Below are 12,949 nucleotides of genomic sequence, written 5' to 3'. Positions count from 1 at the left end.
TGCATGTTTTGTATACTCTTACTTGCTCCTATTTTAGAAATCTTTCTCCCATGGAAGTGATTTTGTTGTTAGAAACTGACACACTGATATATCCTTAACTGTTATTTCTTGTGAGTAGAAAAAAATGTTTGATGTTTCTGGTCATTTCCTAGACAGCGACTGCTTTTGTGGAAGCATGTTTGGCCTTTGTATAAAGAGAATTATTTTTTCTCTCCATTTAATCTTAGAACTATGATCTTTAAATATTAAATTTTCTTTAAGATGTTTTTTACAAAAATAGGTGTGACTGTATTCTGTGGCAGAATCTTTTCTCATTATATTCTACGTAAATACAGCTTGATAAACCAAGTTTTCCTTTCTAGGAGTTTGTAATACATCAGATGCCACTACTTTATCCACATAAGAGGATTTGTGGAATAAAAAAATGACTTAATCAGAAATAGCATCAACTTTTCACGTTATAGATTTCCGTCCCTCAATTCTATGCGGTAGTTGTCAGGGTTACTCTTGTTTACCTTTCTGAAGGAAGCAAACATGGTTTGATTTTGAAGGAAAATTCTAGATAAGTGCCACCTTTCTTTGCAAACGTGTGAATTTTGGTAAGTTTGTGAGTGGACATGTTTAGAAGCTTCTCCTTTTGGAGTATAACACAACCTATTTTTTATCATACTTGCAGCTGGTAGCCCTGTGATTTTATAACTGAGATATCCACATTGCAATGCTTGGAGTTTTTTTCTCTCGTAACTGCTGAAATTCCTTGTATTTGATACCTTGCTGAAGTTTCAGCCAAACTGAGTAATCCTTCAGGAATTAAGTTGCATTTTCTGATTCTGTCAATATTTTAAAAGATTTAGACATTCTCATACTTTTGGAAAAAAGTTGACAGCAGTGGCTAAATCCAAGGGGTTTGCTTCATGGATGTGTGCTCTGTTTTCCTATAAATCACTTCATCTCCACGGGGGTATGTCTTTGCTCCTTTAAGGATTTGGTCTGAGCTCCCCACACATACTGCTGCCTGCATACCCTTTTCATAGTGTTTGTGCATGGCCCTGCCCAGGGCTGTCCTGGTCTGGGTTGTATATCAACACGTTACAACGGAGGAAAAAGGAGCCAGTTTTTCACAGGATCACTGGGGAGCTTGGCTGTTTCCTAGCTACAACTACGCACTGCTGCGTGCTACTCTGTTTTTATTTTTTTCGTTCTCTGCTTTAGGATCTGCACACACACACAGAGCATTCATAGCTTTCTGAAACAGTTTTTGTACCACCACCCAACTTCTATGTCATGCTGGGGAGAAAAAAGCTATCAGTCTGCGCAGCGCAATGAGTGAACCACAATGAATCCATACTTCAGAAGTATGGATTCATTGTATGGAAGAGAGATTATAAGAGGGATCTTAATGGGACACATGAAGGGGTCAGGAGTCAGGTAGTAGTGGTGCAGGAGCTGAGCCTTTTGGCGCAGCAGCGTGAAGGGTTGGGAGTTGTTCAGTACTGAAGTTGATGGTGCTTTGCTTCTACACCCAGACACACTCCAACTTCTTTAGGATGAGAGAATAACTGATCCATCCCCCTCTTCTTCAGCCCCACTAAACTCCTTCCCCTAGCAATGGCAGTCTTGCGCATACTGCATACTGGGAAAGGTCCTTGGTCGATATTGTGCCCTAAAGCATGCCTGGATATTGATTGAAACAACTGGAGGCCAAACCAGACCAGAAGGTGCTAACGATTATATGGTATGTGGGACAGCACTTGAATTCATGCCCTGACATACTGATCAGACAGCTGATGTGGGTGTAGTCAGGCAGGACCAGAATGTGAATAAGATAGGGAGCAGGAAGCCATGCATTTGTTGGGAGAAGAGGAAAATGATTTCTTCTACCAGAACATTTCTCAAAGATGTATATGTATTCAAACTAAAATAACCTTCCTGTTGGTTATTAGTGGATATTGTTTTGTTTCCTGATCCCTGTCTAATTTTGGTCAGAATGGTGGATGACAGGAAGTTATGATTGCTTGGTTGGATGAAAGTGGCAGCACTCTGTGCAATAGCTCTATCTATATGGATATAATCTAGTTGACTTTAGTTGACATTTTGTGCAAGCACTGACTCATTGTGCATTATTCATCTTATCATAGATACCTTCCCTTGTCAACTGCACGGGATGGATCAACCTAGGGAAGAGTTGATGTTTTGTGGGGAAAGTATGAGGAGTGTTTTATTACTTGCTCTCAAAGATAGGTGCTAAATAAGTTTAGGAACTGCTTTAAGAGAAGGGAGTAAGATGGCAAAGATATATTCAGTCTTGTGTCCTGCCAGTACTCTGAAGCAAAGCTGTTTACAGAGGTCTATCAGTCACTGTATCTGATTTTACAAGACACCCTGAGGTTTGAAAGCTTACTTACAAGTTCCAGTCTTTGTTTTTGTACTTAGTTTTGCAAACTTGAATATCTTTTAAAGAAGCTTTATGTGCAGCTTCATGCAATGTAAAAGTTCGCCTGCAATATATCTACTATTTTAGGAACTAGAAAAGAGTGGAAAAAGGGTAGAAACTTGAAACTATGTTAATCTCTACTGCCATGTTCTGATTGTCATACCCCTTTTCCAAGATCCTAGAATAGCAAATATTATTTGGATCTAATTATTGATGCTTCCAGCATCTATCTTTGGCTCAAATTTATCTGTGGTGTGGTAGTCAGTAACAGGAAAGACTTTTAGAATCCAGATTGGTTATTTCAAACTTCTGCATTTACAAATATAAATCCTACTACTCTCAAACTGTATTTATTATTATTGACTTGTCATTATATTTAACAGTCCATAATCTAATGTTATGGCTTGGAGGCAAATGCTTTTTTTGGTGCTTTATTCCTGGTATTTTTTTATCATTAAGTGAGAAAATCAGAAAGTTTCTTAATATAGCAATTTGCAACAGGATACCTTTCCTATTTAAAAAAAAAAAAAAAAAGATATGTGAGAGGTGTGAATAAATGGACTTCAAGTAAATGTGTAAGGGGTCTATGAGAATGCTTAAGAAAGCCAGCAGTTGAAAATGGTTCTTCAGTTTGTGGGACTATTTGTTTACTTGTTTGCCACAGAAGTTGTGAGTGCACTTTAAATGCCAGACTTTGAAGTGACTTGATTTTGTTTTGATTATGAATAAGAAGTTATTTTGATGGGCAAAAAGGAGATCCTGCAAATTTACTATTAAGTGCAGTTCTTTTGCTGCTAGAGTTCGTTAATGCCTTTAGTAACACTTTATTTTTGTGCCTGTTATAATATTTTACCGCTTGCCGTGTGGGGACTTCAGCAAGGCTAAATAGCATGTTATGCAATAACCAGGCTTTGACATTTGCAATAAAAAGGCTGCTAAAATTGTTTCCCTTGCCTATGGGAACTGAGTGCTTTAGCAAGCTGCTACTAAATTTTGTTTGTGGAATATGAATGAAACTTTTTTCCCCACAACAGCAATTAATTAAAGCATTTTTTGATTGCAGTATCTTAAAGTCAGCTATTGTAGTACTCTTTTTGCCTGTATCATACTTTCTGGGCAGCTTGAAAATGCTATGATTTGTTGTTGTTTCCAACTTTTGTGCTTCAACAGCGCGCTATCATTATTGACTAGTAATAAGCGCAAATCTCTGTCATACCACTTAAAGTGGAGGCCCTTTGTGTTAATTTTTTGTTCTAGAATTACATATGTTATGCAGCATCGTTCAGTGTGAGATCTCTGACGTTATCTTGCATAGCTTATGAACCTGTAGGATATGGGCTCTTTGCAATGGTACGGTGTGGTATGTGGACATGGTGGAGAGTCACTGTATACCTTGTATATTGGAACAATAGATGGAAATGCGCATGAGGGGTGACTTAAGTTTTATTACAGTATTGATGAGGCAAGAACAGGAGAACTGATGGAAAGAAAGTTTTGGAAAGAATCAATAAAAACAAGTGAAACAAATTATTTAGTAGGATTTGTGGCCTTATTTGGATATTTATAAAAACTAAGAGAACAAGCTCTTTATCAAATATTAATTAAGGTGATTTGGTTGTTTTGAATATGTTCATCCACATAAAGAGCACACAGTATTTTCTGCCAGTGAATTATGAAGGATGGAGCAAGCACCAGTGCTGATGAGTGCCAGGTGGAAGATGATGCTAGATAAATAAAATGGGGTTATATTTCAGATGTTGTGTTTATAAGTGATGACAACTTCCCATGAGGAAACATAGACAGAAATTGCACTGGCCTTGGTTCTACAAATTAGACAGAAATTGTTCTGGCCTTGGTCTACAAATTCGTGGAGAGGAGGACTTTAAAGAAAGAGATGTGTTAAGGAGATGATCCTGAAAGATGTAAATATTGATGTTTGGGAAGCTGTAGGAGTCCAATAGGAGAAGGGCTTCATGAGAGCCCAGCTGACGGTAGTTTTGGTTTTCAACACTAAATTCAACCACAGCTGCTTGCAGCTTCAGCAGTTTAACAGTTGTAGACTTAATCCTCTGGTTTATGGAAAAGTGAGGGAAATGAAGTGGCGTAAGGTGCAGCTGAGATCAGATCAGCCCTGTTATAGGTTTGCAAATAAAATACTGTTGCAGTTTAGCTTGGACTTGGCCTGGTGGGATACTCTGGACAGTTTTGAGTGATCTGTCCTATCCACCCCTATTCTGCGAGCTTTTGAACAACACCTAACAAGACAACACAGTCATTAGTCCCAGATAGCACGGGTTCATAAGGGAAAGGCCCAGCTTAACAAACTTAAAATTATTTTCTATGACAAGGTCACCCACTTAGTTGACCAAGGGAAGCCACTTGATGTAATCTTTCTGGATTTCGGTAAAGCCTTCAATACAGTCTCTTACAGTATCCTCTTGAACAAAATCTCCAGTATAGAGGTGGATAAACACATAACGCAATGGGTGAGCAGTTGGCTGATGGGTCAGGCTCAAAGGGTCATAGTAAATTGGGTTACATTGGGCTGGCGACCGGTCACTGGCAAGATTCTACAGGGATCTGTCTTAGGACTGGTAGTCTTTAATGTCTTCATAAATGACCTGGATGCAGGACTTGAAGTTTAATAACTAAGTTTGCCTATGACTCAAAACTGTTGAGACTCTTGAGGGCAGAGGGATCTGGACAAATTGGAGAGCTGGGCAATCACCAACCACATGAAGTTTAACAAGGACAAGTGCCTGGTTTTGCACCTGTTAGAGCAGCCTTGCAGAAAGGGATCTGGGGATTCTAGTCGATGGCAAGTTGGACATGAGCCAACAGCGTGCCGTGGCAGCCAGGAAGTCCAACCATGTCCTGGGATGCATCAAGCATGGCATTGCTAGCCAGTCGAGGGAGGAGATTGTCCTACTCCGCTCTGCATTGGTGTGGCCCCACTTTGATTACTGTGTGCAGTTTTGGGTGCCACAGTATAAAAAGGATAGGAAGGTACTGGAGAGTGTCCTGAGGAGGGCCACAAAGTTGGTGAAGGGTTTAGTGGGGAAAATGTATGGGGTGTGGCTAAAGTCACTTGGTCTGTTCAGCCTGGAGAACAGGAGGCAGAGGGGGGACCTCATTGCAGTCTACAGCTTCCTCACAAGGGGAGGAGGAGAAGCAGGTGCTGATCTCTTCTCTCCAGAGACCAGTGATAGGACCCAAGGGAACGGCAGGAAGATTTGCCAGAGGAGGTTTAGGCTGGATACTAGGAAAAGGTTCTTCACTCAGAGGATGGCGGGGCACTGGAACAGGCTCTCAAGGCGAGTAGTCACAGCACCAAGCCTGACACTATTCGAGAAGCATTTGGACAACACTCTTGGATGCATATAGTGAATGTTGGGGCTGTCCTATGCAGGGGTAGGAGTTGGACTTGATGATCCTTGTGATTCCCTTCCAACTCAGGACATTCTATGATTCTGTGATAGTGGATACATATGTTGCTTTTGAGTTGCTATTTCTCTAAGTACAGTGAACAGCAGTCACAATTTCTGTGGATTTCATATGGTACTGGGACTAGCCTGTTTATGATTCACTTACCAGAAGATCAAATAGTGGATGATAAATCTTGATCAAATGTAAGATGAAAGACTGAATTACTCATATACTTAAATTAACATAAAAGCCCTGGAAGTAAAACAAAAATAGCTTGTTCCCAATAAAAATATCACTTTACTGTGTACCTACATATTTTCAGAATCCGAAATAGTAGCCAAAGCAAGAAGATATTGCATTGAAACAGTAAGAGCATAGCACAGATTTGTAGCAGCATTGATGTTTTGGATATTGTCACACGTGACCATGCAGTCTAATAGGAGTACTAATGAAAAGACTGCGATTAGGGATTACATCTATCCTGTTAGTCAGAGTCACCTTACATACTTGGGATCTTACAAAAGGAACATCATAGTCATTTTAAGATGAGCATGTCTAGTCACTTCTCCATACAGAAGTTCCATTAAGTATAATGGGATTAATCCAACTGCTTCTTAGACCTACTATGTAATGATACAGTGATGGTCGGAAAGAAAAGGCTAAGCTTGAAATAAAAATTAAATTCAAATTGTTCTGGTCCCTTCAGCTGATGAGCTAGAAACTTTTGTAAGTGCTGATAAAAAGCCTTTCCTATGTGTTTTGGTATTGTTAAATGATTTGTAAGTTATTTGTGCACAGCTGGATCTGAAAGCAAGATAAAAAAATAACATTGCTTACTTAGGATTTGACTGTGGAGTAGAAATATACAGACTTATTTGTACAAACTGTATGTGGGTGATGATCAGAGTGTGGCATCTTAAATGTATAATAGAAAAAAACTTGAAAGTCAAACCAGAAAGAAGGGTAAAGTTGGTGTAGGAGAAATCTGCTACTCTTAGGACAAGTTCACTTTCCTTAATAGACAACTACTTCACATGATCTTTCCATGTAAAGATGAATGTTTCTTTGATATCAAATTATAAAACTGCTTTAACTGTTTTGCAAATTGCTATAATTCCTATGCTTTCAGAGTGTACTACCAGCCTGGTATAATGAATTTAAAAATAACTGTGTGTTAAGCATAGAGCTTTCAAATCTGCCAGTAATGAAATGTCTGTCCATTTCATTAATTGTATCTGCTTCAATGACTTATATAAAGCTTTTAGTAAGAGACAAGGCTTTCAAACAAATGTTCAGAAATGCATGCAAGTGAAGTATTAGAAATCTGATAACATTAAAACAATGGCTTCAAGAAAAGTCCTGAGAGATGACCACTTCAGCAAACATTTAAGATTACAGCTTAGTCTGTAATCTTTGTGGTTCAATAGTAAAACCTTTATTCCTTTTTCTTTAAAGTCTTCTTTTTGTCTGTAACTGAATTCCAGAAGCAGATGTCAGTGCATACGTACTGAGTTTTATCTTAAAGGGCCTTCCCTTGGAAGCTACCAGTGGATTGTGAGTTAAATGGCCATATTAAATGCAGAAGGGCAAAATGTAAGGTTCTGGAGACAAAACATTTGGCTCATACATCACGCAATTCAAGAAATTCAGAATCAATTATTTAATTTAATCCTTACAGGAAACATAGGTGTCTGGTATATCTGATTAACTCATTTCCTTATCTAATACCTACCTCTTTACAGTTTCAATCTTTCCCACATAAAAGAAAAGTTCTTGGCATGTGCTGAAACCCATGACCGAAATGGAAAGAACCTGAAATTCTGAAGAAGGTTCTCAAGTGAAATGCTACTAGCTCAAGTTCCAGGGAAGAGAAGCTGCCACTAGCACTCCTTTAATCGTCCTTTATTTAGTCAGATCAGATCAACCTTTCTTAAGCCAGATCAGTTCTCTACAAGTTGTTTTATGCATTGGATTTAGTTAAGTTAGACTTCTTTAATTATTATATAGTTCTTACATAGGTAGCCCACTTAGCAGGTGAACAGCTGTAGTGTCTAGTTAGTTTAGATTTCTAGAGGATTTAAATGTTTTTATATCCTTCTCCCTAGGTTAACTGTATACCATAGTATAATATCTAGTGCCATTTCTCTGCATTTCTTTTAAAGAACACCTGCTTCCAGTTAACTTTCTTGCTGGATTCAGTGAGACAATGATGGAACACTTGAAAGCAGAAATATCTGATTAATTTTGGGAACAGAAATTAAGCCTTTTTTTTTTTTTCTTTTCCCTTTTTCCTTTGTAGTTTCTTTCAGAAAGAATAAGAGTAGACCAGTATTGGGAGGGCAGTGAGTGACAAGAAATTGCAGTTTTCATACACCTAAAATAAACTAGGGAAAACATAATGTTCTGAACAGTACAAGACAGCAAGAAAACTTTTTCAGTTTGCAGTCTTAACATGTGATGCCAGGTGTGAGTTTTCAATAGGCAGGTGTGTGTGATGGCTTTACTTTGACTGCCCCTTTGAATTGTGCTTGTGTCTATCAAAAACTAAAGGCATGCACATATATGCTATAAGAATTATATGTTAATAAGAGCAGTTCTGGGAATTAAATTTTATCCTAAATTTTTAGAAGGGAAGTGCAGACTAGATGTCAGAGGAGAAATCTAAATGCCTGAGGGAGGGTAGGTGGACAAGGATTGTAGCAAGTCTGTGAGAGTTTTCTGATCTGTACCTTTACAGCTGATGAAACAACAACTTTCTGCAATGTGTCTATATAGCTTTGCTTAATCAGAGTGCCTTGTGAACTGGAAAGTATGAAGTAGTATTTCTAATAAGTAACCTAGTGCTGTTTTCTTCTGCAAAGGCAGTTTACTAGAAATCAAAATCCATCAAAACCAGGGAGCATCTTTTTCCCTCCTATATAAACTGACATCTGGACATTTAAACCAGAGAAGTAAAAAACTAGCTGAATGAGAAATGTGTGATGGAGTAAAATTGAAATTGTCTTGGTAAAGAACAAGAGAAAATAGTGATCATAAGACTCAGATTCTTCATTTAGGTTTGAATTTTAAAACGCAGAGAAGAATTTGCTTTGAGTTTTGAAATAGATAGTGGCTGTATCTATACTGCTCAGTACAACAAACCTAGTCTCTATCATAGGTAAGGACCAGGCCAGCTTGGGAAGGGCTATCTCTGTAATAGTGAGAGAGCATCTGCTTCCTATTGAATACATACCAAAATTACATTTTGTCACATAAATTACTCATTCTAATGTTACCTCTCATTTTACAATAGCCTGCATTTCGACTTGAGGCAGAAGAATTCTTGTTATGACATTCTTATCAAGTGCAGGTGTCTGGGAAATGGTGATGTGAGGTGAAGTAGTGCAGGACTTAGGATCTGAGAGCATGTTTTGTGAGGTTTTTTTACTATTTACAGCTGTTGTACCTTAATACCTGTGTGTATATAAAAAAAGAACAAAACCAAACAAGCTAAACCATACAGAAAAGTATCGGGGAATAAAGCTATTTGTTTATTTCAACAGAACACTGAAATTTCGGTATTTGAAGTGAACATCCGTTTTGTTGGTGGACTACTTTCAGCCTATTATCTTTCAGGAGAAGAGGTAAGACTGTACAACGTGGTTTGTGATATATATTTTTGTCTAGATAAGTAGTAAGCTTTTAGTTTAGTAGTTTCATTTATCAGAATTAAACTTGTTTAGAAATTTGAAAATTACTTGTACAACAGTGATCTGTCCGATGGGCTTTCTTGCTTCTACTGCTGTTGCTTTGCCTAAGTCCTAAAGTTTTAAATTATTTTTTTCCCCCCTGAGCTGAAATTATACCCATCACTTTCTTACCGGGCTTAGTGTTGGAATGTGTATCATGGAATTCCTATGCAGTGGTAGTGGTAGATTTGGTGTGTCATGTACCTACATGACAAATTGTTTTGGAGCATACTCTGTAACTCCTATAAACTGCACTTCTGTTGGCCTTTCGGCAGCTGACTATTAAAGGAAGACGTCTTAAGAACAAAAGGATAACTGGTAAACCTATGCATGTGCATGTCTAAAGCATTAATATCCCATTAATCTCTATTTTCTGTCATGGTTTCTGGAGAGGATGAAGAAGCAATTTCATCTGAGAGCTTTGACTAATGCAATTATTCCTGTAATATATTTAGAGAAGGCTATATGAAGTCCACACGTACTGCAATATTTTAAATTTTTAGCTTACCAATTGAAAAGTTTTTAATCTTACTAGTTTAAATTCTTGTTACTATCTCTGGATTACAGTAGTATTTTGTTGTGGGATTAACTTTAACCGTAAGTTGAATTTATCACTGGGTTTCTTTAAATCCAAAGCAATTACTCATAGAAATTTCAGAAAACCCAAAAGATGCATCATTTTCTTTCATGCATAAATTTTCCCAAAACTGAGTAAAGTTCCATTTTGAACTTGTCACTTTAAGTTAAGTGAAACTCTATGGTGTGAGGGGATTTTTTTGTTGAAATTTATTATGTTAAATCTATCTTAGCAGGTACTTACTATTAGGTCATGTACCTGACAAAGCAGTTATAAGGAGGCAATATTCCTCTGAAATTCTTACATCTGCAGTAGACTTACATATTTATTTCCTGTGGTCTTGTCTGGAGTGTAGGGGGTAGGTGGTATTAAAGAAACATTAATGTTCCAATGTATTCAGTTTTTCATATTTTAACCATCTTACAGTTTTTCTGGGGAACAGAGTGTGCTCAGACCCATTGCAAATTCACACTTAATAGTAATGAGAATAATTGAGAGTTGCTTAGTAGCTGGCTTCTTCATCTTTACTAAATATTGCTTTACTTAATATTTCATCTCTGACTGTAGAAGGAAGTTGCTTGTCCTCCTACAGTAACTGAGCAACCAGAAATAAGCATATCAAAGGACATCTAGAGTTGAAAGCTCTTCATTCTGTGATTAAATAGTTGCATCTTTCAATGCAGATCTACTTCTCACAATCAGGAGTGAACCTTTCCAGAATAACCTATTGCTACAATATAATTAACTGGTTCTGACAGAAGCAGAGGATGCTTCTTGGCAGACGAGGAGCTGGTAGAGGACTGTACGTGAGCTTTTACATTAAGTGGCAGTTGTCTGCCAAGAAATGCCTGAACCATTTGTCATCAGTGCTGTTGATTTCATATATATGTTGATGGTTTGTATCTTGTGTCTGTTACTGTGCAGTCAGACTTTCAATCAGTGCATATACCAGTAGTTTCTCATAAATAACATCTAGTCGTTCCTTCTTAACCCTTCCTTCACCTTTAGAAAGGCAGTTTTACCACCATCTCTTGGACTAGATAGATAGCAACGCTGGCATTTAATAACACTCTGTTGTACAAATGAAATAAGGAAGTCTTTAGAACAAAGTTAAAGTGTTTCACTCGGTAAATAATTAAGGGGAACTCTCTGCAGTGAAATAGTGGTGATACCGGATGCCAGTGTCCACTCTAAAATGGATGGACTCAATAATGAAAGGAAAATGGACTCCTAAACACAAAGATGCCTTGTATGATTAAGGAGGGTCCTGAGCTCCTGCAGGCTGGGAAGGACACAGACCATGCTTGCCACTGGTTTTTATACTGTTTGGTAGACATTTGCTATCTGAGATAGAGCGGTGTTCTAAACTCACGGTTGGCCTAGTGACTTAGAGAGTGCAATTCAGGAATCTGTGCCTGTATCAGATTTGGGGAAACTTTCCAATTTGTTTCCTAAATCCAAGACAGGATGAAGGAATAGCCAGCTGCTGCCTATGGGAGGAGTGGTATGCAGCCACTCTGAGGACAGAGCAGCCGTGCAGCAGTGTGATGTTTCCCAGGTTGCGTGGGTCTGTCCTTCACTGGTGCTGCTGACAGGTGTGGAAAGGACTGAGATCCCCAGAGGCTGGCTGCCACCAGAGAAAATACACCTTTAATCATCCTTCAGTCCATTTTGTTAATGGATGTTCCTAAGGGGGTGGAACAACCTGTATGCAGGCTTTTTGAGGGTTAAACTTTCTCTGTTAAAAGCTCATTTTATTCTTTATCAGATTAATTAGTTTAAAATCTTATATTTGCTGTACACACTTATCAATATCCTAATCAAAGAAAGCTACGTTTCAGTAAAAAGAGTGACAGAAATAATTATTGTTTGTACTTCTGAATTAAATTTCCATGGGTAATGATCTAAAGCTGCAACATATTGTATGTCCCATAATAATTTGTAAGTCTAACTAATCATGATTAAAGAGTATCCTATCGTACTGAGTAGTTCCTAAAACCTCCAGCTCACATAATGTTTCATTTAGTTAAAGGCACCAATATGAATAATTCCTAAAATTAACACATTGAATGCTTTGCCTTTTGATAACTCTGTGTGGTGCTTCCTTGCAAATAGAGCTATGAAATGTATTATTTTAAACTTCCTAGAATTTCTGCCTTACTAGAATTAATATGCAATGCCTAGAGGTGCTAGACCAGTGTCATACACTTTAAGTCACTTTTTTTTCATTTTATGATTCCTATTTAAACTCAAGCTAGAAAGAATTCCAGTCAAATATAAAACTTCATTTGCAAAACATCTACAAGTACCAGAAAATTGGATTTTAAGGTAAGTAACTTTTTAAGGACTGTTCCTTTTTTTCTTTGAAGTCACCCTAGTAATATTACATGTGAATGCTTCCCTGGTATTTTTCCATGAGTTAGTGGCTAAAGGAGATTATTAAAAACAAACGTGGCTCTTTTAAAGTAGTCCTAGTATTGATTTGGTTTTTTTGTTTATTTGTATGAAAGCATCTAGGGGAGCCTGTAATATGGTAAATGTAAACCATGAGAAGAGGACAGATTTATTAGCAAACTTGCTTGATAGTTTCGTTTAAATTAAACCTGAATTTATTGGTAGACATGATTCCTCTTCTAGGCAACTTGGTATGTGACATTTTTTGGTTTTGTACTGGAAAATAAGTCTAGTAAGGGAGAGATTTGTTTTACAAATGCTTTGTGGTACTTAACTAGTCTGCTGTAAAATTCTGGTATACCAAGGATTAAAAGTGTTGTATGCAACAAG

The 12,949-nt window shown here is 37.7% G+C and overlaps 1 protein-coding gene across 1 annotated transcript in view; it reads left to right on the top strand.

Annotated features, from left to right (window-relative positions):
• MAN1A1 (mannosidase alpha class 1A member 1) overlaps positions 1–12,949 on the top strand; it is a 150,576-nt gene that overhangs the window by 50,122 nt on the left and 87,505 nt on the right. The window contains exon 4 of the mRNA XM_054061625.1: positions 9,403–9,483. Coding sequence (XP_053917600.1) covers positions 9,403–9,483 — 81 coding nt within the window. The remainder of the gene's footprint in view (positions 1–9,402; positions 9,484–12,949) is intronic.

The sequence above is a fragment of the Cuculus canorus genome, chromosome 3, assembly GCF_017976375.1.
Source record: "Cuculus canorus isolate bCucCan1 chromosome 3, bCucCan1.pri, whole genome shotgun sequence".
NCBI classification, from domain to species: Eukaryota; Metazoa; Chordata; class Aves; order Cuculiformes; family Cuculidae; genus Cuculus; species Cuculus canorus.
The sequence above is the reverse complement of the archived record's forward strand: the minus strand, read 5'-3'. Positions and strand labels throughout refer to the sequence as shown.